Source organism: Octodon degus, unplaced genomic scaffold, assembly GCF_000260255.1.
Source record: "Octodon degus isolate 3935 unplaced genomic scaffold, OctDeg1.0 scaffold00022, whole genome shotgun sequence".
NCBI lineage: Eukaryota > Metazoa > Chordata > Mammalia > Rodentia > Octodontidae > Octodon > Octodon degus.
Genome location: NW_004524598.1, coordinates 21,293,981 through 21,320,165, shown reverse-complemented (window position 1 = coordinate 21,320,165; position 26,185 = coordinate 21,293,981). Strand labels below are relative to the sequence as shown.

Sequence of the window (26,185 nt, the reverse complement as noted above, 5' to 3'; positions counted from 1 at the left end):
AAAGATATCTTTAGAGCAGGGTCTCATTATGTTAATGGGTGCTACTCAATAGTTACTGAATTTAAAACAAACTCGGAGTAGATGTCGCAGTATGGCATTTGAAGTACTTGTCGTAGTACAGCACTTGAAGTGCTTTTTAACTTTAGAGAATGCAGTATAGACAAGTGGTTGAACCAGATTTTGTTAGGAAAAAGAGATGATTGGCTGGTGACATTACTATTATTATTACTTTTTGAAGTTGGAAAATGGGTGCAGTATATCAAGAGGAAGAACATGTTACCCCGTATCTAGTAATGTATGAAGATGTGACAGTATAAAGAGAAAGAATAAGGAAAAATGTGTATATATATTTACATACATTTACGTTGCTTCAGGGTCCTGCTATGTCATTCTGGCAGGCCTTGAACGCCTGGAGAACTTTCTGCCTCCACCACCCGAGTGCTGGGATTACAAGTCGTGTGTACCACACCCATTTCGTAAGCATTAAGAAGTGATAAAATTATTAAAATGAGAGAATTGCAGAGATTGCTTATGGAATTCTTCAGTTGCTATTTTCTTCATAGTGTTTAGAAATTTATGTGCGGCAGTTAAAAAGAATGATTTGGATCTCTCCCATTGTGTGATGGAAGAAAGGTTTTAGGGTCCTAGGAAAGCAAAGCCCGAGGGCTGGAGGGCACAGCCTGGGGCAGCTGCAGGCTCTTGGGGCTGGGGGCACTGACTTCGGGACACCTGATAAGGCAGAAAGGTAATTAACCAATGAGAGACAAGGTGTTACTGGAAAAATGAAGTTCACGCACCTGATTACTAATTAATCAGGCGTGAGAGCACCTTGTAGATGTGTTCACTATTTAATTATAGCAGCCTCTCTTGGAAAAGAAGCATATGTTCCCGGCTTAATCTACTGGTTTATACTGACATCAAATTGTCATTATCAGAAAGAATCAGGGCTTTTGATTATTTCCACTAATTTATTGAACACTTAAAATTAATGAACCCCAGGTCTTTTAAATGTGCTCAGTTGCTTTGGAAGATGGGAGGAGGAAGGCGGGTAGGGCGAACCTTCATTAAAAGGACAATTTGTTTGGATAAAGGTAAAGAAAATACATTTCATGGGTGATCTGAACTTCACTGGCGAAAGACACAAGAATTCTCAGACTTGAGTTTAGCAAATGACCGGGAGGAATTGGATGTGAAGGGCGGCCTCCCAGACGCCGCTGGCCTCCGGGGCGCGCATGGCCAGACGCTTCCCTCCCTGGGTATTTATGCGGCAGTTATGGTAAAGAGTACCGCAATGACATTTATTAGGTAAAAGCAGTACACATCAAATAGTAGAAATTAATAGTTAAATTAAAGGAGAGCTCTCTCTCATTGTGAACAGTTAGTGAGTCTTTTCCACGGGCGTACATCACTGGCCTACAGATGATCTTTGGTCACCCTCACGCTGTAGACTTTTGTGTTCAGTTGCAGGGGAAGAGCAAGTTCACGTGTTTCTCCTGGTGGAGGAAGGTGCGGCGCCCCCAACTACCGCTGGTGAGTATTGGTTCCCAAAGCAGGAGCCAGGGTGGGGCGGGGCCCGCGGAGGGTCCCCTGGAAGTTACAGCGCATCTAGTCCTGGTATTTGCTCTAGGCAGGCAAGTGTCAGCTCCGCTCCTGCGCCTGCCAACTCTTGTCTTGTTATGCCCCACGATTAAAATATATGTCAGAGAAAGATATAAGGGAGCAGTTATTTTTCAAAACAACGGAAAGTAAGAATTGAAACACGTAAATAAGCACATTCATAAATTATGGAGCATATGTGCGCAGGGGACGGCGGAGCTGCAGATGGGCCATTAGACCCACTCCAAACACACAAGGAAATCCAGGGAATCTCTAAACTTTAATTGTTCCTGGTAATGTCAGGAAATCGGTATTAAATAAATCCTTGCCAAAAGTCAGATGGCTCTGCGAAACCTTTCTAACTCCAAAAAACCCCCAAAACAACAACAAAAACAAACAAAAAACCCCAAAGAAGACAGAACTCTCGAAGAGCAAACATCTTGCAACTGTTTCCTAACGTATGCTACTGTTTGCTTTGTCTGTCTGGAGTAGCTCTTGGGAGGGCTACGTCTTCTCAAGAGCCGAGTTCTTCTGTGATTTTCAGCATTATTTTTGTGTTTGGTCAGAGCAGAGACACTGATAACTAGAAAGTTATCTAATGATTCTTCCACATGATAAATAAAAGGTGTGAAAGTACTGGGTACAGCCTTAAGCTAGAAGAACCAATGGCTTCTGCTCTTGGTTACCATAACAGGAACAAAGCAGGCCAAGGCTGTGTCCTAGCAGATCCTGAGCTCCCAGCGCACTTCATTCTCATGGCTTCGGCCTTTAATCCCTCTTTCTCCCTCAGGGCTGTGTTAATACAAGGCTCTGTGTAGCTGATCGGAGATCCCACAGTGGGCAAGGGGGAGTGGTCTTTGGCTACATGGGGTCTATTGTCTCTTGAAGATGTTAAAAATTATTTACTAGTTATTAACAAGGAAGAAACATCCTTTAATTCTCTCTTCTCCAAAGTCCTACATTCAGATTCTCTATGACAGTGGGTGGATTGGGCCCATATTTCTTTCTAAAAAATGTCTACTGGTGCACGTTTGCAGTGTGCAGTGTGTGGAGTCAGTGCATACACCTGACACACTTTAATCCCGTTTCTCACCCCTTTCCCTCGGGCTACCCCCTTGCATCTCATAATCTCCTTTCCATCTGAGACACATCTGTCTCACTGCTTTCTATTATTCAGTTTTATTTTGCTCTTTATTTGTAATTTAGGTTGTTAATTTAACAGAAACCACACAATATTGATTGTGTTGAGGACAAAGCTTTTGGACAAGGTCTTGTGTCAGCCCACTTAGTGAACGATGGAAGAGCTCTGGATGGCCATTCCTGGTTCAACCAGCCCATGTCGGGGTGGCTTGTCACTCAGCACCTACTGCAGAGAGTTCTGTGTCCAGCACTCGCTGGACCCACAATACAGTGGCCCACAACCAGAGACCCCCAGGAGCCCATGAAGCTGGGCTTTGCTTTACTTCTTCAGCTAATTACTGTATGTTGAGCAAACACAGAGCTGATGCTCCTTCGAGTGGTAAACTTTAACCAGGGATGAGACCTTACTGGGCTTCCCCTTTAACTTGCTTTATTTTCCATATTCAGTCCCAGATGCCAAGAGATTAAAGCCATTTACATAGACATATCAGTAGTTCCTGGCTGAATCATTTGCATAGACATGTCAGTAGTTCCTGGCTGAATGTAGTAAGAGCTCACATGTCCCAACTTCCACTCTGGTGTTCTTTCTACTATCCCATGTAGCCTCTAATTCGTTTAAATTACTTGGGGGCATTTATTAATCTATGAGTTAAAATAAAATCTATTTCCAGTATTCTGATCTTCTGTAGTTTGGGATAGAAAAGTGTTCCAAAACACAAGAAATTATGGAGTAATTTAGTACGCTATCACTCCTTCTGTAGACTTCTCAAAAGACTGGCCCGTGCCTGGTGGGTTACAAATGTGGAGCCGACGAACGGGGAAGACATGGAGGGTGATGTGTAGCTTGTGTTCCCAGCGCAAGCCCCCATCCACGTTTGCCTTCCGTTGAGTAATGGCTTTTCCTAGAGCAGCATGGGGCGGCTCCATCACGGATGCTGGTCCCGAGTAAAATTCATGTACTTCAGCTTCAAGACAAGTTGATCCAGTGATTGGGAAGACAGACCAAAGGTTGACAGTCTCCTATCTTGGAGCTGTCCAAGGAGATGTGTGGGAGATTGGAGCCGGCTGTTTCCAGTCCTCACCTCTACTGTACTCCTCACCTCTACTTACAGTGCACTGTAAGGTGCTCCCACCTAAAACACTCCCTGAGGGCAGGGACGCTCAGTCTGTTCATCCCTGGCCTAATGGCCAAATTTAACAGTTGCTTTGAATTTCTTGACTTATCAGAACGTTGCTGTCAACTAGGTTCCTTCTCTGTGGAGTTGCCTTGTTTCTTAGACATCAAGAAAAGGTGAACCACATATTTCTGATAGATTCTTCTTTCCTCCTTAATAGCTTTTTTGTCTTTCACTAACTTTCATTGTCAGTAATAGTCATTTCGAAGCCTACTATTAGCTGTGTAGAAATAAGTTACTGTAATAAAAGATGCAAACACGGGAAGCAGGATTGTACAGGATGCTTCCCTCATTGAAATAACCACTTACAGTTCAATTTATTAGATTAAAAATAGCCAGGGCTTCCTGAAAATGAGAATGAAGATGGCAAAAATGAGGGATGTTTCTACCATCTCTGATACAAAGTGTAAGTAACCATGGGTGTCTGAGGTTTGGCAATGGGGCACTTGGAACACCCTGGCTGGCCACCCCAACAAGTACCCTCATTCTATCCCTGTTTGAACGTTTATATTAAGAAGAAAGCAAAATTGGAAGAAAACTTAGGAAGCTACCACGGTATTGTTGATGAAACATTCCTAAGCTTTTCTGTAGGCTTTCTCCAGGCATTGCCGTACTTCCATGGTACAGCTTACCCTGTGCTCATTATGCAGCTCATGCTTTGCATTTGGCCGCAGTCTACGTCCTGTCTGTGTGTTGGGCTCCAGACCACGTCCCTGGGGTCTGGGCTGTTAGAACAGCTGAGTGCTCCCTGTGGTTCGTGCAGCAGGCACTCTCTGCGTGTACCTAATGATCCTTGGAATTATCAGTCATCCACGGAGATTAAAGGGCAACTTCTAGGTACATTATGGCAGAGCCTACGTGTCAAACATCAGAGGTTAAGGAAATTACAGATTTTTAATATGATAGGCCATTCATTATTAAGTCGCTCAGATTGTCTTTACAGTGAGTTTAATGGTTTTAGAAAATGCATAGGAAAAATGGCGAAGCTATGCAAAATCACAGGGAGCTGCAAGCATAAGAACTGGATATTGTGGAGAGTCCTCAAAAACTAGGCTTGCAGATCTCATTCAACCCAGCTATTCCCTGCCTGGGTATTTTTCCAGAAGAACTGAAAACTGCACACCACATTGATATGTATGCACCCATGTTTACAGCAGCACAATCTGTCATCGCTACATCCTGGAGCCAACCCAAATGCCTGTCAACTGAGGGATGGATAAAAAGATGTGGTGTTTTTCTACAATGGAATATTACTCAGCTATAGAGAAAGATAAACTTATCCACTTGCCACCACACTGGCTTTTATAAGTCTATTGGTTTATTGAAAGGAATAGCTAATGCTTAATTTTTTGACCAATTTTACATGTTATATTTGTGGATCTGAACAACTACTTTAAAGATAGATAATTATATATTGCTATCTTTAAAGTAGTTGGATATGAACAACTACTTTAAAGATAGCAATATATAATGTAATAATAATTTTTGAATTGCTATCATCTTGTTTTATGAAATGCTGTATTTTTTAAAAAAATTTTATTCTTTCTGAAAGGAAGAAAAAGAACTGGACATGGTATAATCACAAGTACATAGATGGAAAAATTCTAGAAGGGAATGCAAGTGAGTTTGCCAGCAGTTATCACTATGTGGAAGATTGCAGGAAATTATTACGTTCTTTTCATACATTCTCCAAATAATCCATCATAGGCCTATGTACTGTTTATAATAAAACAAAACACAAGTGTTTAAACATATCAAAAGGCCCTTTTCCCAGAAGTGGAGGTATCTAAGGGTTGGATAATTATTTGCTTTCTGGCTGATACCTATATTTTATGAAATCTTATATAATATTAAAAAGTATCTATTTGAGGGGAAGAAAAGCACTTGCTTCCTAAAATAAGAATAGAGTTTGAAAATTATCAACATGAGCCCTGTTGTTCTTTATTTCCTAGCTTCCACCTCTGCACCTGCATCAGCTTTGAAATGGTCCCTCCCTGAAACGTGGCAGGGCGTCGAGGAAGGCTGGGGAGGACACAGCCGCACCATCCCAGGCCCTGGCGAGGACGTCCTGATTCTCCCCAGTGAGTATAACCACGGATGGGGTTAATCACAGGCGGCCCGGACCAGGCCCAAGCTGATTGGAGGTTATATTTTGTTTATGTCGTACACACACAAAGAGAATAAACATAATGTGACACTTACTCATCGTGACCCTGTTTTAGAGACTAACATAGGAGGAGAACTTCATGGCTCAATGAAATCCAGAACAAATAGTCCACCTACACTTATTAAAAGTGAAACAGTGTTGTCCTAAAAGGAGATCAAATAACTACCAACTGGATAATGTTCCTCATGGGTCAAAAGAACCCCAATGACAAGGAAGAAAATAATTCATACATGTTTATTTTCTGCTTTTGTGAAGTTTTATGTACAGGACTGGGATAAATGGAAAACTGTCTGTTACCATAATTTATCAAAATCCTAGAGAAATGAGGTAGCAAATCATCTTCCTATATATCCATCCACGTGTCTAGAATCACCTCCTGGAAAGGCAATGTATAACAGTGGTGGAAACCCTATGGCCCGAGTGCCACAGAGGCTGTTTGCATCACTGAAAGCCCTAAAAGGTTGGCCATCACAGTACGGAAGAAGGATAATTCTTTTCTTTTTTTCTTTTTGTTTTCTTCTGTATTTAGTACAGGGTCTACGGGGTCTACAGGGACTACAGGGTCTCACTGCATAGATTGGACTTGTAGTGATCCTCCTGTTTTCAGCCTCCCAAGCGCTGGCATTACAGGTGCGCACCACCATGCCTAGTCTCAATCACCATCTCTGCACGCCGGGGGTGGGGCCAGCTCGGCAGGCCAGGAATTGAACCCAGGCCGCTATGTTCTGCCTAAGCAGGCACTTTAGTCCTCTGAGCTATCAGGCCGGCCCTAAGAAAGACAATTCTTAAGCTACACACAAACAAATACCCATACTTAAAATACTCTTTTTACTTAATAGTGATTTCATAAAAGTCTCCAAAAAATTTCACTGGCCTGAGATGAGAACATTTTTTGTAGAATAATTATAGTTCCTCCCGAGTTCCAAACTCCTGTGGTTTACTTGGTACCCCTTAAGGGAAGGGTCGGCATCTCCCTTGGCCAGCCGTGATGTAGTAATCATGACATCAGACATTTACTGTGCATGAATCCCATGCCGGGAATTGTTCTTTGTGTGCTGATTTATTCCTTGAAATAACACCCTGACGTCAGTAGTACTGCTACCTTCATGTGTACAGACAGAGAAACAGGCCCACGGCAGTTAGGTAGCTCCTCCAGGGTCACAGAGCTTTTAACTCAGCAGAGTCATGATTTGGACCCAAACAGTTTGAATCCAAGTCCTTATGATTCAGCAAAAAAGCACATTTCCTTTCTTAAAGGACCAAAGGAAGTACAATGAGAAGAGTAGTTACAGTGTTTGCTTTCTTTGCAAAGGCAGGATGGAGCCCAAATAAAACAAAATCACACTGGCCTCTTTCTGGAACTTGGTCTGAACAGGAGAGAGGTACAGGCTGCCCCCCAAACCTTGAATTACTATTATCATCTAACTTTCCCATTGTCTGGCCCTCTTCAGTGGAGGATGTAACGTTTTGCATGAACTAGTTCATGAGTCATTCCTATGCGGAAAAGAAAAATCTGTTCTGTCTCTGCCATCTCTTTGATAAATCTCGCTATTGGATTTGCCCTGGGCTATGGTGTTTTCCACTGAGCAATCTGTTTCCCGTACCCTACACAGGAAGGAACAAAAGCTTTTGAAGGTTGCCAAGCTTCTGGTACCCTTTGGGGCTTTTATGCTGAGGAGCAATCTCAGCCATCTTGCTTTGCATTGTGCAAGACAGGATCTGTCACATGTCCCTTGTCCTGGGGACAGTCTCCAGTGTCCTGTACTCCTCTGTTCATGATTTGCTCAAAGCACAGGGTCTGAGCTCTCCACAAAGCTGTCCTTAAATAGCATAAACCTGTCCTGCAGGGCAGAGATTGGAGGCAGGGGTGTGTGTGACAATGGACATTAGTTATAGAAGGCATCTTCTAGTCAGTTTGCCCTTTGGGGTTTGTGTGGCAAGGGAAATGAAGACGTCAAACATACCCACTTCCTATGTGTGAGTTTTGCTCCTCATGTGGAAAGGTAAATGAGTGAGGAGATGTTCGTGTGTGGGACGGGATCTTCGCTCTGCAGTCGCTGTCTCCTACTCTGGGGACGTTGCCTGCTGTTGGCAGCGCTGGAATCCATCGCGCTGCTTAGGTTTGTATTCTAGGCAGGCACTGCTCTGCTGTGCCTTCTGACCTCTGACAAATCTTAGCTGGTATTTTGACCTCCTCTGATGGGCCGTTAGGCAGCATCTTTATTTCCTCCACTTGGGGCTTTGCCTCTCTGAGAGCTTCATCTTTGCAGAAGCTGTCTGTGTTTCCTTCACTTTCCGTCTTCTTTGAGTCTGGGCAGAAGGATGGGTGCCCAGGAAGTGGACGTCAGGGGCTCAGGGGGCCATCCATGACTTGATAACAAAAGTGAAACTTTGGGGTTGACAAATACGCAGATAAGACTTCATGAGTTGGTGGAAAGTGGTGGCAAATCTGTGGAACAGATTCCCAAGAAACATGAAGAGATTTCATACTGGGGAGCAATCAGCATCCTCTGAGGGCCTCGTGTGTTCTGGGTGCTGTGCCTCCAAGGGAGCCGCGTTAACTTTTCCCACTCAGACAACTACTCTATAAGACGATCCTGTTCTCATTTACATTTTTACAGATGAAAAACTTGGATGCAGAGCTTGCAGAGCTTGCTTAAGTCTTACCCACTCAGAAGTCAAGAAGGCTGAACAGGAAATCAGTTTGGGCCAGAGCTCTTTTGCATGTCCTCTTTCTTTCTGAAGTCGCCATGTCTACCTGCTCGTGTGGACAGAAACCAGACACAAGCTAAACTTTTCCCTCTCTGTTTAGCGTTTATGTTGTTCCCTTCACTAGGGATTAAAAACAAAAATGCTGCCAATAGAATGTGTATGGTTGTAAGATGCTCTACTGGAGGAATTTAATCTCATCAAACTCTCTTGGAAAAACTAGAGAGACTTTGTAAATAGGAATCTAATACAGTGAAAAGCGCACCAACTTTGCAGCTGGCAGCAAGTACGGCCATACTTCAAATGAAAGCCCCTTTCCAATTGCACTTAAAAATATTTACAAAACAGTATGTACAATCTGGATGCCATAGGCAAATTAGATACGGCTATAATCTCAAGAGTTGGTGATTTACCTGGCTTAACAAAACATACAACGTATAATACAACCAACAGCCATAATAAACACAGAATGTGTTTAGAATCATACTGTCTGGTGTGAGTAGAGGGGAAGGGGGCACAATTAAGAAGGGACAGTTATAATGAACCCTGAAGGCTGGGGCAAGAAATCAAGGTACAGGGGCCGGGGAGCTGGCTCAGTAGAATAAGCGCTAAACTGGCAAGTGCGAGGGGCTGAGTTCAATCCCCAGTGCCACAAAAAAAAAAAAAAAAAAAAAAGTCAAGGCATGATTATGCGACAAAAAGGGAGGCTAGGGGTCCATTGGTGAATAAGGGATAAGCCTGAAGTCATGGTAGGGCTCTGACATTTGCCAATGGTGTAGAATCACTGAAAGGGCTCCCGCCCTCATCTATACTAGGGAGGCTGTAATTAGTACATATCACAACATTAGGGAGGTTAAATGAGACACATCAGCACGCATGGCCACCACCGGAGCATGGGAGGTAATGGAATTACACACGAAAGCCGTGATGTGTGGTGCATCAGGGCGCCCTTTTCCTCTACTCTCCCATCTGCCTGCCCCCTTGGCCCCTGGTATTAGCGACACTTTGTATTTGCTTTCCAATGGCTTATTATTTAATTTTCACAACATCCTTGGGAGCTAAATAGGTAATAACTATTATTACAGTAAAAACCCATTTTTACATAATACGATTTTAATGGAACTGCTGATTTTACAAAATGAAAGTGACTGGTAAAGAAGATTTAAGTGATACTTTTGAACCTCTAATATAATTTTATGGTGTTTTGTGTATTTTAATTCATTAATAAAGGAAATGTGTAGAACATTCCCATCATTATTCAAATAGAATAGCATAATTTTTCAATAAAATTCTTAGGGTAAATTGCCTATTTCCATTTTCTGGGAAATCAATTTTATGGAATGACCTCAGACCCATCCTATTCCATAAAAATAGGACTTTACTGTACTAATAAAAGATATCACTATCTTAAGTATGGTACCATCTTCCTTCAAGGCGTTCTGTCTTTATAGACATTGGATTTTGAAAGAGCTGTAAATTTTCCTCTACAGAGTTATAGGAATGGGCTGAGGTGATCATGCAGAATTTGCTCTTGTGGTTTAGTTTATGATATCTTGGCTTGAAATAAACAAGCATATCTGACTACCTTTGCCTTCTAAGTACTGCAAGGTCTGGCCTGATACAGTCTAGACATTTTTTTAATAGTAGGAACATGCTCTGTCTAGCTTACTATGCAAATCGTAGATCTCCATAAGGAATGGTTGGTCAACGGGTAAGACGATCCATCCCTCTGGCGCACTTCTGTGCTTTGTCCTGAAATGACCAGAGAGGATTTGTGGAAGACGCTTTCACTCTTTCCTCTGAAGGCACTTTAGCCTTGGCAAGATGACACCTTTTTTGCACAGTGCAGGCTTAATGGAAGGAAACTGTTTTATATTTCTAAGTGATAGAATTCTGTCTTGAAGAATACAGATATGATGTCATGTAGCCTCCAGCACTTTTTGATGTGTGTGTTGTGGTAGAATTCATTTTTCATTTTCTATATTACTTTGAACTGTACTTATTTGAAGAGATGAATGGGAGAGCACTGTTTTTCTTTTATGAGAGTTTTTCTGTTTGTTCTGATTTTCAATACTTGGGATTTTAAATGGCAGAGTGGCTCAGGAAAGCCAGGTAGTGTTCAAAGACAGCAATTTTTAGTGCATTTCCTTTCAATCACAAGGCATTCAGTAGACTGGTGATGCAAGTGAGATGGTCATAAAGTATTTTTTGAGGAAAGGAACGTTGTGATTATAGAACTATTGGCTTGATTTATCTTTTTCCAGGGGTTTCGTCCAATTTAGGATGATTTACACACAAATTGAGATTCAGGCGTGCAACACCAATTAGAACCAAACATAAACGCTGGTGCTCTTCCTGTAGCTGGAGTAGCGGTCTTAAGTTTTTCTTTGTTTGATTTGGATGGAGCAGAGATCACCGAACAGCTCTTCTCTATTACTAACAAATGGGAGGGCAAGAAACATAGGTTTAAATTACTGGGTGGAGAGATAGTTCGGCAGTCTAAGTGCCTGCCTTGCAAGTGCAAGGACCTGGGTTTGATCCCTGGTACCGCATGCCATGCAAGGCCTGGAACTGAACCCAGTCATACTGCGCCAGCCACCAAAACCAGGCGTGGTGGTGCACACCTGCAATCCCAGCCCTGGGGTGGCTGAGACAGGAGGATCACTACGAGTCCAAACTGCATAGCGAGACCCTGTACCCAATAAATGAATGAATAAATAAGATAATAATAACAAATAACTAAATAAATTACTAGGGTTCTTTCTATGAGGCCTGACATTAGAATGTTGATAATTTGAGTGTAGATGTTGGATCTCCACTGCTGCCTGAGAAACTGCCAAGAAACCTAACAGTGCGAAGCACACACTTCACTTTCTTATGAATTTTGTTTTTTGTACCAAGACTTGAACTCAGGACCCCACACTTGCAGCACGGCACCGTGCCACTAGATGTACCCTGGCAGCAATACTGTATCTTGCTCGTAATTTTGTGTTCCTGCGTTGGCGTTGTTGTTTGAATTCTTTCACAATTTGCAGTCAGTCCACAAGCTGCAGCCAGTTGGCGGCTGGGTTGCATTACTTAAAGACTCAGCTTGCCTTCATGCTGGAAGGTGACCCGCCCACGTGGCGGGCAGCGGACGCTCATTGTTGACTGGAGCTTATGCGGAGAAACCGGCTAAGAGGCTGAGTTCCCCTCGTCACGCTTCTCTGCGGGGCTGCTTGTGCTTCCTCACAGGGTGGCGGCTGGATTTTGAGGAAGGGGGACCTCAGCGAAGGAGATCGGGGACAGGCGGCCTCAGAGGACTACGAGGGGGCTGATGCCTCGGAGTCTACCTCTGCACCTTTCAAATGTCATGGCCTCCCGTCCTGTTGTGGCGCAGGCCACGGGGGCCAGCCCAGGCTCGGGGCAGGGAAAGGAGTCTCCGTTTCTCATGGAGAGGAGAAGCAAATAATTGGCAGCTGTTTTCAATCTGCCACTGAGCATGTCTGTCTGTGGATGTCTGTAATTGAGAGCACATGCATCTGACTGAATTCAAAGGTGTTTTAGGGCCTAAGTTTGTGCCTCTTCCCTATCGAGGCAGACTTGACTTGGATCCTGTTGGCTTGTGTGAGCCAGAAATTACAGAGCATGAGGTGACAGATTGCTCCAAGGACCTCAGCTTCCTTCTTTTTCTTACCTATAATGCTTAGTGGAATGTATTAGACAGCTTCCTCTCTGTCTGAAGCGTTATTCTTCAACTCTCCAAACAAAGCTGAATCTCCGATTTGTGACTACTCATTTTGAGAAAGGCATGGACATTATTTGGGCTTCAAACACGATCCATGGTGTACATGCAGGGAGGCCAGGACCTCTTCCTAGAAGAGAGGGGGCTGCTGACATGAGGGAAGAGATGGAGGGAAGGGACCTTGAGCCTTTCATTTTGGGATAAAAATTGAAAGTCCAAGGAGACTATAGTCACACTTTCCTTTGGCCTTACATAGAGTGGGACAGCTGTTCCTTAAAGTCTGGTAGAGAAGAAAGGACAAAGACTTGACTCAAGGACTACTTTTGACCCAGAAGCCTTAGCCAGCACTAATATGAAACAAACAACAACAAGAAAGGAAAACAAAGGGGATCTGTAGAAGGCTCATAATTTTTCTTTTCTCGCCAGTTGCTTAGAGGGGGAACTTAGACAGACCTTAGTGAATATTGGTTTATAGTCAAGGATGTTAAGATTATGTTCTTCCCATAAGAACAAAGAAGTCAGAATTTTCAACTCCATGAAACAAATATTCTTATAGCCATCCCCTGGCAGTTTACTTTTGAAATGTTGAATATATGTTGACTTTTTGTATATCAAATCTTAAAAAAAAGCTATAGGAATTTACTATTTAAAGTAATTTAAATGCAAAATCATTTTTAATATGGAGTCCTTAATGAATTGAATAATTACTAATTTATTTGCTTATTTTGAAATGAGTTTAATTGTATTAGGTAAACATAAGCATATATGGAAAATAGAAAACTTGGTGGCTGTTTAATCTCACTCTAATGAGGTAGGTCATGCAAGCATTTATATGACTAGTGAAGGGTTCTAACACGTGTTCATATCATTAGTCCAAATTACACGATTTTGGTGTCATTCACCGAGAAGAGGATTTCAGTGTCCTCATTCTCCCCTGAGGACCGCAAATTGCTTCCTAGGATTTATGAGCGGCAACACTCAACACTCAAGCTTTCTGTGACATGTTTCAGACTGTACCCAGAAATACGGTGGTACTTATGAGCCACGGCACATTTCTGCTGACATGAGCGATTCTAATGGCCTCGCGAAGGCGTGGCGCTGGCCCTCTAGCTGACCAAGGTCCTGTTCCTTGGACAGATGGACATCCAGGAGATGGAATTGAAAATATTTTCACCTAAATATATTTTTGCCACTAAAATGATAGCACTGTTAAAACCACAGCAATTCTTATTTTCTATAAGTGACAGAAAAAGCATAAAAAAATATGTTGACACAGGTGAGCACGCTTGCCCTCATCTAATTTGTCAATCTCTGCTAGGCTCAATCATAGTGTTTATTTCTGGGCTAATTAGAAGTCACTTAGAAACTTCTCTTGGGATGCAGAGTCAAGTAGGCCCTATACTCTTTACGGCTTGTTAACTTGCTGGAACTAATTAGAGTTTTACTCTAATCAAGTGTATGTCTCAAACTGTTTCTTGTTTTCACTCACCTGAGAGACATTCACTGTCCAAATTCATTCGGATTTGTACCATAAATTGTAATTTTAGGAGGGGCCAGGGAATTTTAGCAGGGGCACAGATTGGAATTTGGGTAGAGGATGGGGGGAGTAGATTTTTGCCAAGAAGGAGATCCATGAGAGACCCAAGTTTACTTTGTTGCACTCACGTTAGGCGTCACTGATTTTCAACTTCACTTCCGCCTTGGTCTCACAGAGATCTGGCTTGCCTGGATATCTGGGGTCCAGTCTGGATATAACCTAGCAGGTAGCCCTGAAAAATGCAACTGGTACAGCTTGTTGCTTGCTGTCAGTGTGGTGTTGCTGATATGGCAATGATTTTCTCATGCATAAATATTATAGATTTCTATCTGTAGATTGCAGTAGGACACTTGTCAAGGGAACTAAGCATTCATCTCATCAGGATTCTAAAGTATAGTTTGGTCTTAATAATACAGATCCTAAGCTTCATGGTGGTAGTATCTGCACCAGGTTTACTCAGGAAAAATATATTACGAACTTAAGAGGAAAGCAGAACTGGTAGGGTTGGCAATTTGTCGTACACATGAGGTAAAATGAGGCTAAGCTTGAGCAGAACTTTTGCATGCAGGTGACCCAAAGCAGGTCATAACTAAACATGGGAGATGCAGGGAAAGGCACAGGCTCCCCAGGGAGGAAAATAACTCCAGTATAGACACAGTAAATTCCATGCGCAGATGCCTCCATTTTTTTAAAAAATAATTTTATTGAGAAACAAATAGCAATGAGATAGTTTCAAAACCGATTAGTAGGACAGTTTCAATAATTAACACATTGCATATTGTTATATTCTTAGTGGTTATTTATAGTACAAGATGCAGGCATGATATCCTGTCCAAGCAATCTTAGTACAAATCTTTCAATTCATTGAATTAAGAGAAAGTAGCTGTATATCTATCTTATTTTGAACATACAGATACAAAATGGTCCTTCATTTGTATCCCTTTTTTTTGTTTAGTTTTGTCAGATATGGCCCAAATGTTCTGATCAAGGAGATTATAGGGCCACAGAGGAAAGTGACTGATGATGTAGAGTGTACCTAAGAGAGTCACATGGAGAGAAAACATTCTCTCAGGCTTTCACAGAGAGCAAATTGGTCAAGCAATAGTCGTGACTCATCCACATGGTGACACTGACAAAGGATCTACAAACTGCGGTACAGAGCTTCAGGATAAATCCTGAGGGGATGTTACTGACCTTATCAGATACAAAAGTTACATTTTTTGTTGTATAGGTCTTGCTTTATCTTGGTCTTAACCATCTAGCAGAAAAGTATAAAAACGAAGTATAAAAAGTTAAGCTGTATTAATACGCTGAGCTGTGAAAGGCTCAGGTCAACAACCTCTGATATTGCCAGTCCTATGGATAACTCATTACTATTATAGACTAATGGACTATATTGGACTATTTTGCTAAATTCATGCCCCTAAAATATTTAAATGCCTACGTCTTAATAGGAAGTATGGGCCAGAGCTTGGGGTGTGGCTCAAGAATTGAGAACCTGCTTTTAGATTCAGTCATCCTCAAAAGCATTGACTAAGGAAGCCTTCAAGATTGAAGAAAGGTAGAACAAATTTGGGAGCATTGCAGAGAGATATAAAGAAAGTATAGGGTAGCATCTTCGGGTAAATTCTCAACTAAGGGCCAGGAAATAGTATCAGAAAAGAAACAAAGGAGATTGTTAACAGTAGGACAAGGAGGTCTAAGAGCACGGCCATGTAGAGACTGCTTGAGAATAAACTGTGGACACTCAGGTGCCTCCTACACATCAAATGCAGAATCTAATGTAACATGTCTGTTATAGCCTCATACATCTGGATTGGATCCGTGTCTTCCATTATCCACTATTATTTTCATTAGAATTATTAAAAACAGTTATGTAGGAATGAGAGCACAAATTTCTTTTTTGGTAACAAGGCTGTCACTGGTTGTTTCCTGGTTAGAACTTTGCTAAGTGATCCCAACTAACCTGCTCATGCGGCAGGCTCAGCCCAGTTGACCTGGGTAATTTGCAAATTCAGGTCCTCCATCAGAAGATAGAATGGGTTGCACCCTATGCAATATCACTATCTTTTTCTAAAGAGGTACAGTGCTCCACAGCCATAAAACAACATGATAATTATCTTGAGAAAAGGTCGGGGGGGTCATGCATGATTCCCAGAATGAGCTCAGTCCTGGAAGCTGTAAAGTCCGTATTATGTAAACCATGTAGCATTTGCCCACCAGAGCACACTGATGAATTTCTGCCACTTCTCAAACACTGAGAGAAGTATCCAGAAGTGTTGGTGTTTCTTTTGGGATGTTGACATCGGGAACCAATCTCTTCAGATCATTAATAACTTGAGTGACCAGTTCCTCCGATTTGTCTGGGTCCGAGTAGTTTCCTCAGACACAGGACTTTCAGCGGTAAAACCTGGAAAGTTTGAGGCCTACCAGGACACAGGGGTCACTGTACTAAAAATCTCCCTGAAAGTTCATACTAAGCCTATATCCTGTGATTTGTACTGCAACAAATTGGCTGAGGGTTAATGAAATACTTCCTCATCTTAAACACGTACGCTTCTATTATACCTAGTTTCAGTCCTTCAAGAACTTGGTCTGGTGGAACTAATATTTTAGAGAAGGCAGAGCATTTTGCCAGCAGAAAGGGACCTGAGTGGTTGCACATGTGCCTTCCCCTCCTGGTGAGGAGCGGGCAAGCAGAGCCAAGGCAGGAACACGGCCACAGAGGCTTTAATGTGCAGCAGGGCTTTATTCCCTTGCTCTAATCGAATTACTTCTTATTCTCTTTCCTTTATGGTATGATTTCCATGCAGATATTTTTGGAATGTAGAATTAAATAATTCATGATTTCCTTCTTATTGGCTTAGGTATAGCTGCCATTTCTTGAGTTGATTACTCTCCGGGGCTTGGAGGGGGCTGTTGAGTCTTCTCATGGGCAGAGGCTTAAAGGTAAGCAGGTGGCCACATGAGCAGGCATTGCAGGTGCTGATGGGGAAAGAGGCGGCGTGGTGGGACTGCCCTTTGGGTGAGCCCGTATGGCAGTGCCTGGCAGTTGCTAACGTTGTTGTGTCCAGGTTCACTCTCTAAGTCTGCTGAAGTCTCAGTCAATTCTTAGAGAAATGTCTTTGACACGTGGAATAAAGCAGTTAGGATTACAAAAGAAACCAGCTATATTGATACAGCTATGAAAATAATGAAGTAAGAGTTGTGGTATAATGATATGCTTTTATGAGGATTCAATAATAATAATTATTGCTAATTCGAATACAGTCATGATTTCAGTGGCAGGCTGGCTGGTATTCTCCAGGAAGGGCTGCTGTAAATTCTGCTTGTACCCCATGGAGAGGGAAAGGCCCATTTCCCTCCTGTGGATCTGCTGGGGTCAGTGACTTGTTTGACTGACAGAAGACAGCAGTGCAGTCCTGAGAGTTCAAAGGAGAGGTTGCACAAGGATGCTTCTGCCGGGTGTCTGCCTGGCTGCTGGGGTGTTCTTTATGAGAATGGTCCTTAGGCTGTAGGAACCTGGAATCACGTGAGAAGGCCCATAGCCTCCATGCTGCTTGACAGCCCCAGGTAAACTCCAGCGAGGGACCAATGTTAATTTGCTGCCACAGGTGTCTCAGACATCCGGGATGGTTGATCCAGATAGTTGAGCCCAAACACTGACATTTCTGGGGTTTTCTTTCTTTCATGTCAAACACACTATGCATCTCCAATCTTATCCTTAGGGTGATGTCACTAATGATTTGTTGTGAGTATTAAAAAGTATTCCTGTAGAGGAGGAATCTTTTGTTCAGTTCATCAGGGTTATGCCAGGCACTAGCAGAGTTAATGCCCATTATGACTGTGGACACAGCTAAAGGAACTGACATAATTAGAAGCCTTCTTTGAAATAAGCATTATCTCTTCTCTAAAATTGATTTGTACTTCTTTCATAACTGACATTTGCAAAATATGTCTCTTATTGAGTTATGAGTTCAGAAATCATGTCTTAGTTGAGCAACTATTTACTGGACATCTAATTTATTATCTGCCAGACACGTGACCTCCTGTTGAGGAAAAAATGATAAGCTAAACAGTCCCAATAGCTACCGGCATCCTATTGCTCAGTGGGGATGGCAGGAAAGTAATCAGACAAGTAATTAGTGACTTGTGAACCTGGCATGTGCTACAGGAAACATTCAGAGTGCGACAAGCGAGCGGGCGGGGATCGGGGTCAGAGTGGAACCAAGACTGATTACAATTCACATTGTAAGGTGCAAGACAACTATTTCACTACTAGTAAGCACTAGCAATAAATCTGCCCAGCACTTCTCAAAAATGTTTTCTAAGAAACGAAGGCCTCGTGCACATCACATGGAAGAGAAGGCAAACGAAGTAAGTGTGGGCCCTTGTGCAGGAAGCGGAGGCAAGTGGAAGCCTTTTGCATGGTCATCCAAGGTGTGCGCCTTCTAGGGGGAGATGACCTGCTTGCTGTTCCTCAAATGTCTCCTACCATATAACCCCCTTACTACAGAGCTTACTCGTCACATCGTTGTTTCAGGACAATGTTTTGAGTACAAAGTATACTCGTGCATCCCTCTGGTTATTGATAAGATCACCTCTTCTGTGAAGAACAAAGATCCAGCAAACGGGAGTTTATATCTCTCTTCCATAAAGTCACTGCTTCCTGATGTCATGGTGCTGCCCTTCTCTCTTCTGCTCTACAGTTTGTTGCTTCCATTCACAAATTCTCTGTGACTCATTGTATCTGTTGGAGCGCCGGCCACCACAGGCACTTTCCCAGCCCAGGGGAACAGAGGGGATTGTTCTTGGAAGTTTCATGTACTATCCGTGTTTATCTCATTGGTCTAAACTTGGTCACGTGGTCTTGCATGAGTGCACAGGAGGCTGGGAGTTGTGGTCTTTCTTCCTTTTTTTTTGGTGGTACCAGGGATTGAACTCTGGACCTTGCACTTGCCAGGCAGGCACTTATTCCACTGAGCTATCTCCCCAGCCCCAGAATTGTGGTCTTTCTTCTACATGATCGTGCGCTCAATGGAACACCAGAGTTCTCAGTACCAAGAAGGCAAAGGTAAACCTTGAGAAGAGTGCAAGCTCCCTGCCACATAGCTTTCTCGCATTTAGAGCTGAGAATGGGCTCAAAGAGAATCGCCCGGGAGCTCAGAAATCCTGGCCATGGTAGAGAGCCAAGTCTCAGCCTCTGGATTCCTTGGTCTCTTGAATTTATCACACTGACCCTACATAAACATAAGAGAGGAACTAAAATGAGCCTGTGAAGGCAGTGGCGCAGGGTCAGGCCTTATAGACAGGCCACATCGTTGTACGTCTGCCTGAGATGAAAGGTGGGAATGCAGATTTCTGACAGGTGTTTCCTGCGATTTGGAAATTCGTGATCCTTGAGAAGCGAAGTGCTGTCTGGTGTGCAGCTCTAGGCTCCGGCTCATTACTTCGTCGGGATTCTGCTTGTCCGGCTGCTCTGGGTTCAGGAGCCTGCTCGTGTTTTCATCCTGGTCCTCACCTCCCCTCACGTCTTGCATCAGCAATGCCGCACAGCCCCAGGTCTCCCGAAGCCTCTATTTGCTTCTCTTTCTTCGCACAGCGACATCACCCAGTGCAGTTGCGTGTCTCAAGCCTGCTCTGCCTCAGCTGCACTGGGGCTTTTCTCTGGTTCAGCCACAGTGGGCAAAGCCTGGCGGTGGCGGTGTGGAGAGGAGGTCGCTGCAGAGCTTCATGGGGAAGCTGCCCAGAGGGGCTGGGCTTTGCGTACTCTGCCAAGCCTGCACCCGCTCCGCAGGGCAAAGGCGGAGACATCTCTGCCATCTGAGTCCATGAGCGGCACCAGTGTGGTCTCGTTGTGACCCTCCTGGGAGCACAGCTTCAGCGAAGTGGGCATGTGGAGAGGCCCAGGAGTGGTTTAGGTGCTGGCAATTCCAGTCCTCCCCGGTTTAGGCACCAGTAATTCTAGTCTTCATCACGCTGACAATTTTTCTTATTAAAACCCATGGAAGAGGGAAGTGGGTAAGACGCAAGGCAGGCACGATTTTTATAACTAGGATTTCGGTTTAGCGAAGCCACCTCTAGCAAGAGGATCGATAAACATACCTCTGACATAGACCGGTTCCTATACTGCTGATTTCTAAGTTCCCTGGGTGAGGGGTGGACAGATTTGTTCTGCACCAGCTAAGCAGCTCTCTGCCATGCCACAGTTCTAGTAACCTGGGAAGAACTTCTGAGCGGAGAGTGCCCTCCGAGCCCCACAAGTGTCTGATCTGGCTCTTAGGGCAGAAATACATTGCTTCAACCTCTCTGACTCATTCAACTGCTTTTCTTACACTAGAAAAGAGACCAAGAGCATCTTGCTATAGCTGTCCTTGTTCTTCCCATTGGTGCCAGGGAGCTTTGGGAAGGAGGTGAGCTCCCACTTAGCTGGCTCTGCCACTGCGCAGGTGTGGGCGGGACACCTGATCATGCCTGCCTGACTTACCTGGTCTGCATTTTAATTCATTTGGGTGATTTGTTTCACTGAATGGCATACTGATGTTTGAGTTTCAAAATCATAAAAGTGTTTACTTGTTCCCATTAAAGGTACATCAGACTAAAACATGTTCTGTTATCTTGGTTAGTTTTTTTCTGGTTTCTGAGACCAAATACCCACCACCTGAAATGAAGGAAGGAAAGGTTTATTTAACCTCCAGTTTGTGGAGGGTTCAGTCCACAGTCAGCTGGCTCCGAGGCAGGGTGGCCCGTGGCAGAGGGCAGCCGTGCAAGGAGGCAGAAGACAGCCAAAGCAATAGAAGGGGAGGGGCTCTGTTCCTCCCTTGAATTGTAAGCAGGCTCCCCACTCTGGGGGGCACAGTGTAGCGCCCACACCATTGCCCTGCCCTCCTCTTGCACAGGCGCAGGCTGTTTACAGAACGAGGACCCCGTCCCCTGCCGAGTCCGTCACACTTCTGAGCTTCTCGAGTCGGTGCGCCGTGTCAGCGTCTGCGGCTACGTGCGCGCTAGCATAGGCATATAGCCTATCTAATGTTATGTTCTCTACACTTTTTAAAGTTAAGCGACAAGATATAAAAATGCAAAATCAACATTAAGGAATCAGTGCTAAGGTCATACTTTGAACTTCAATAATGCTTTCTCTTGTATTACGTTGAAAATAGGTTAATCTTTACAGAAACCTGTAAAACCCAATTGTCAAAAGGAGCAAGTTTGAATTGTGCTGAGCCTGCATTCTGTGTGTCAGTGCACAACATTTTGAGGGCTTCCTTTGTAGACTTGTCTGTCTGGACTGCAGGGTCCCTTGTGAGCTGGCCTCGGCTTCCCATGTGTTGTGTGTGTGTGCCACACATTCCATAGGACGGTCTCCCAGGATGGAGCTGGCTGCTCCCGCGCCTCGCATTTACACTTGCGCTTTGCCCCTAACTTTCTCCATCTCGCCCTCTCCGCCCCACCGCTCCCTCTCAGCGGACCCCTTTTATCCCTTACCATCCCACTTAGCGTCTCCATCTCCGTGCCTAGAAAGTGTGCTTGCGTTCTGTTTCGTTCTCCTCCCCCGTGTTCCCACAATGCCTTGGGAACATTTCTATCATATACCATATTCTGTAATTATTAGTCACTTTTATGTTTCGTGAGAACAGATGTCGCTTATTCAATCATCATCCCTCCTGAAGCACTTCCAGGGCATTTGGAAGTCTGAAGGGGATTCACCACTGTCGCACTAAGAATCTTGGCAAGCAGAGACCAGGTATGGGACGGCTAGCGCCCCTGAAACACCTTCAGAACTGAAGGGAAGGTGCAGATCTTGTCGGGAGGGCCTTGTGGCCTGCTACACAACCTGATTCGGGACTCAGTCAACATGGAGTTTACTTAGAATCTCCCGGCCAGAGACTTACTAGCACGATGTGATTTCCGAGGTGTGCTGCTGCGGCTGCAGAAGGCAGGCTGTGCTCATTGCCTCCCCTACGGGAGCTCTCTGAACTCTCCTGTTGCCAGTGGGGGCCTCAGGTCTGCTGGTGGCTTTCCCTTCAGGATCCGAGGCACAGCTTGTCTCCTCCGTCCTCTGCCACCTTCCACCTGAGCAGCCAGGGCCCCCCGCCGTGGGCACCTGAGGAGCTGGGCCTGGTGCTGCTCGCCAATCAGGAGCTTAGAGCTCCCTGGGGAGCTGCTGCCTTCCCAGGCTGGGCCTCCTGGGGCTTCGCAGCTAGGTATCGGTGCACCTCCTGTGGTTCCAGCCAGCAAGCAGCTTGCCGATCTTCTGTCTGCTGTGAAGCAGTTTCAAAGGTTACCTTTTCTAATTTGCATAGTGTCAGCGCACCTGTTTCTTCTGTTTGTTTTCTTTCTCGGTAAAACTATAAAGGAAGAGTGTAAAGGAGAAAATCCTTGCTGCAGCCACAGAAAGGGGCCGAGTGCTACTACTTGGGAGCAGCTGAGGCTGCAATCCTAGTCTTGGGGAGGGAATCAGGAGAAGCCGAGGCTCTCCCGGGCACCAGCCAGGGAGCACTGGGACTTGCGTGTATTTAACGCTGTTTTGTGGGCAAAGGAATCCGGAAAGCTCCCAACACTTACGTTATCTCATTCATCAAGCCCCTGAGGGGGAGTGCAGGCTGCTGAGTGAACTGGCCGAGGTAGTTCAAGTAGAAAAGGAAGGAAACAGTTAAAGGGTTTTTACATTTTTCTGGGAAAGCAGCGATTTGTATGGAAATCACAGCTTTTATACATTAAGGATGGATTCTGAGTCTCTTCCCTAAAGCACTGTGAGGAATGGGGTTCATATGAAAAAAATCAGTAAATAAAGGAATCTGAACCAAAGACTGTGAGCTTCTTGTCAAAGCTTTGTGGGTGACAAAGAGAAAGCAGAGATTACATGGGTCTTGGGAAACAAAGCTTTCCTTGATGACAGTTTCTGCTGGGCCGGATTTAGTTCAAGCCTTACCTAGAGGTTGTAGAGAACACCGCAGTTCATTCATAAGGCTACAGAATGGATTCTAAATTTAGAACAAATAGTATGAAAAAAGAACATTAGCAGCTAACACAATTGACACCAATGACAAGCCTTAGTAAATCAGATGTATCTGTCATTTGGAGGAATCATAAATAATGATCAAATAGAGTTGAATCCTAGGAATGCAAAGATTGCTCTGAGTCAGTACAGCAGGATTGGAAGTCTTTTCCTTGGCTAACTCTTTGACTTTCATAGTAAAAGGCTTAATTTTCAGTAGATGGAGAGCCAGTGAATGGCCAGAAAATATTTTCTTTTTCCTCTCCCCGTTGTCAGATTCAGGGCCAGCCTCCACCCACCCTGCGGCCTTTCTCTCTGGCTCTGGGGAGCCAGAGCACTGGAAATGTTCTAGTTTCCAGAGTGCTTAAGGCCAGGCCGTGTGGCGTCCGGTGGAGGGTTGTCTACTGGGGAGTTCAGGGAGGGTGAGAAGCCAAAGCTGCTTCTAGTGCAGGGTTAGAAGGACGGGTAGGACAGGCTGCAGGAGGACTAACCAAAGGCAAGCATTTCGATTTCTAAGGCTATCTAACTACAAATCTGTCTGCGTATTTGGGATGTGGAAGGGAAAAACTTCCCATGTTATCTCACAAAAGCCTCTAAAGCAAAGAATTGGGAAATCTAAGCGGATATTTAAATAATATTAGTAAGATAGTTAGGCTAGATAAAAGTAAAGGCACCTGGTCAGGCTGGGCCCTCAGGAAGTCGGTACAAAGGATGAAAACACATCACAACTGCGGCCAGAGGTGCCTCTGCTGGAGGCCTGGCATCAAGATGAGGACAGAAAGACCAGGCCTCCCTGCCTCCCTGAGAGAAAAACAATGAAGTAGTATCAGTCACCTCAGTGGGTGACCAAGACCCCTTAATTCATCTCTTGCTAAAGAGGTCCTTGTTCTTTCTAAGTAGGAGCCATAGTTACTGCATCTCCTTCTCCCCCTCCCCCAGCAATGTCATCTAAGTGGCTAAACTTGCAATCTTATTGGTTGGTCACAGTTTTTTCCCTCATCCTACCCACCTCGTGATTTTGCTCTGTAAAACTTCCCCTGAAAAGTGGGATCTAGGTCAATACATTTTTCATGTCCCCTCCTGTCTCTCAGGAGCCAGCTCTCTCTCTCTCTCTCTCTCTCTCTCTCTCTCTCTCTCTTTCATTAAATATTTCATAATCTTAACCTCCGCTGTTCCTTAGAATTTATTTTTGGTCTTGGGGAACACAAACTCGGCATATCTTGTATCTCAAAGATTTAGAGTTACATTATTTACCCTACATCAATATTTTTGTCCATCAACCTAGGAGTGGTTAACACCATGTGTTATTTTTATATAATGGAATACTACTCAGCTATTAGGAAGGGTAAACTCACAGCTTTTATAGGTAAATACATGCAACTAGAGACCATGCTTATAAGTGGAATAAATCAGACTTGCATGTATAAACATTGTATTGTTTATCTAGTGTCAGAAGCTGAAAGAGTAAATAAGATCCACAACACACAATAGATATTGTGAAAGGAAAGAAATTGCTCAAAAGGAGTGAGGGAAAGGAGAAAAGAAGGAAGGGCAAAGAAAAAAATATATATACATATTTACACACACAATGGCTAAGATAATTATACTACTAATTGCTATTCTTTGAAGGGAACAGTTTATACTTCAATTGATCAATTTTGCATGCCTATATTTGCAATCTATGCAATTACTTCAAAAATAACAATATGCCATATAATAACCATAGTTAATTTTCTATGATCTTGTTTTGACATTCTGTATCATTGTTTGTATTGTTTTGTTTTTCCTTTTTAAAATAAAAAATACTTTGGAAGGCCTTTCATGGCTTCTGATATTCGTTTGTTTGCTTAGTGAGGATGGCATGTGGTCTTCTTCGTGGACTGGGTACAGTTATTCATATGCCCTGCTGGAGGCAAAACATTGATAATCAGTTTGTTAAATTTATCTTCTTTCCATCGAAAGACAAAAACATGCTTGCTTGCCTGTTGTTATCAAGTGAATTTTAAGGCTATTTTCTCAAATACTTCTGGGACCATAGGACAGAGCAGGTTTGATACATATCTACCTCTTCTACAACAATTATTAGTCTAGAAATAGAAGAAATATTCCTTAACTTACTACATTAATACTTATAAAAAGACCATTGGAAACTTCATAAATTAATGGTGAATATTTAATTTCACTCCTGCTAAAGGGAAGAACCAAAACCAAATGCTCACCATCATCTCTATTGATGGGGATGCCAGGTACTGTAAAAGAACAATACAAATACAGTAAGTAAAGGACAAAACCATTAGCAACATAATGATTACCAATTATTTGTAATCCTACATTTTTGTAGAAAAATAAGATTCAAGTAAAATGCTGTTCAAACAGAGAAGTCAGTCAAATGGCTGGAAATCAGCAACGTATAAAGTAGTATTTTTATATGTTTTCAACAATTAGAAACTGTAATAAGCTGGTGATTTCTACTTTTGATAGAAAAAGATAAAATATGAAGATAAAACTAATAAATTAATCCTTTTAAACCTAGTTTGCTCCATACCTGGGATGCCTGAAACATGCTACTATTTTTTTCTCTTTGGATATTTTTCACTGCATTTTTCTAAGTAACACATTCAAATTTCATTAAGAAATTGAAATCTTTGTCATAAATGAGTTAATGTATCATGAAACAATGCCAGCTCTCATAACTGTTTAATATTCCCCACAAGGAATATAATTGTATTATGTACTTAGAGAATATACTAATAAAAATACAAATTAGAAAGTTATTGTTTAAAAATCTCCATTCAGTCCTGTCTTCTGTCACCCTACTTCATTTTTAGGAAATGATGTTACTGGATATTTTTGGTATATTCTTCCAGAGATATTGGGCCACATTTGTAAAAATGAAAAAGGAGATTATACGTTTATTTTTATCATCCCTGTTCTTTATATAAATAAGATAGCACAAACTGTTACACCTCACTTTAGAAGATACAGTATTTTAGGGCCAGCCAGATAACTCAGCAAACCAAAGTGTCTGGTTAGGCAGATGCAGGGGCCAGGAGTTCGATCCCCTGGTGTGCCGTGAAAGCCCTGATCCCGGGGTGCACTGAGCTGGCAATTGAGACTGGGCATGGTGGCATGTGCCTGT

General features: G+C 43.3%; 1 protein-coding gene across 1 annotated transcript in view; it reads left to right on the top strand.

Moving 5' to 3' along the window:
* Pkhd1 (PKHD1, fibrocystin/polyductin) overlaps positions 1 to 26,185 on the top strand; it is a 503,959-nt gene that overhangs the window by 269,874 nt on the left and 207,900 nt on the right. The window contains 2 exon segments of the mRNA XM_023712007.1: positions 1,462 to 1,530; positions 5,864 to 5,992. Coding sequence (XP_023567775.1) covers positions 1,462 to 1,530; positions 5,864 to 5,992 — 198 coding nt within the window.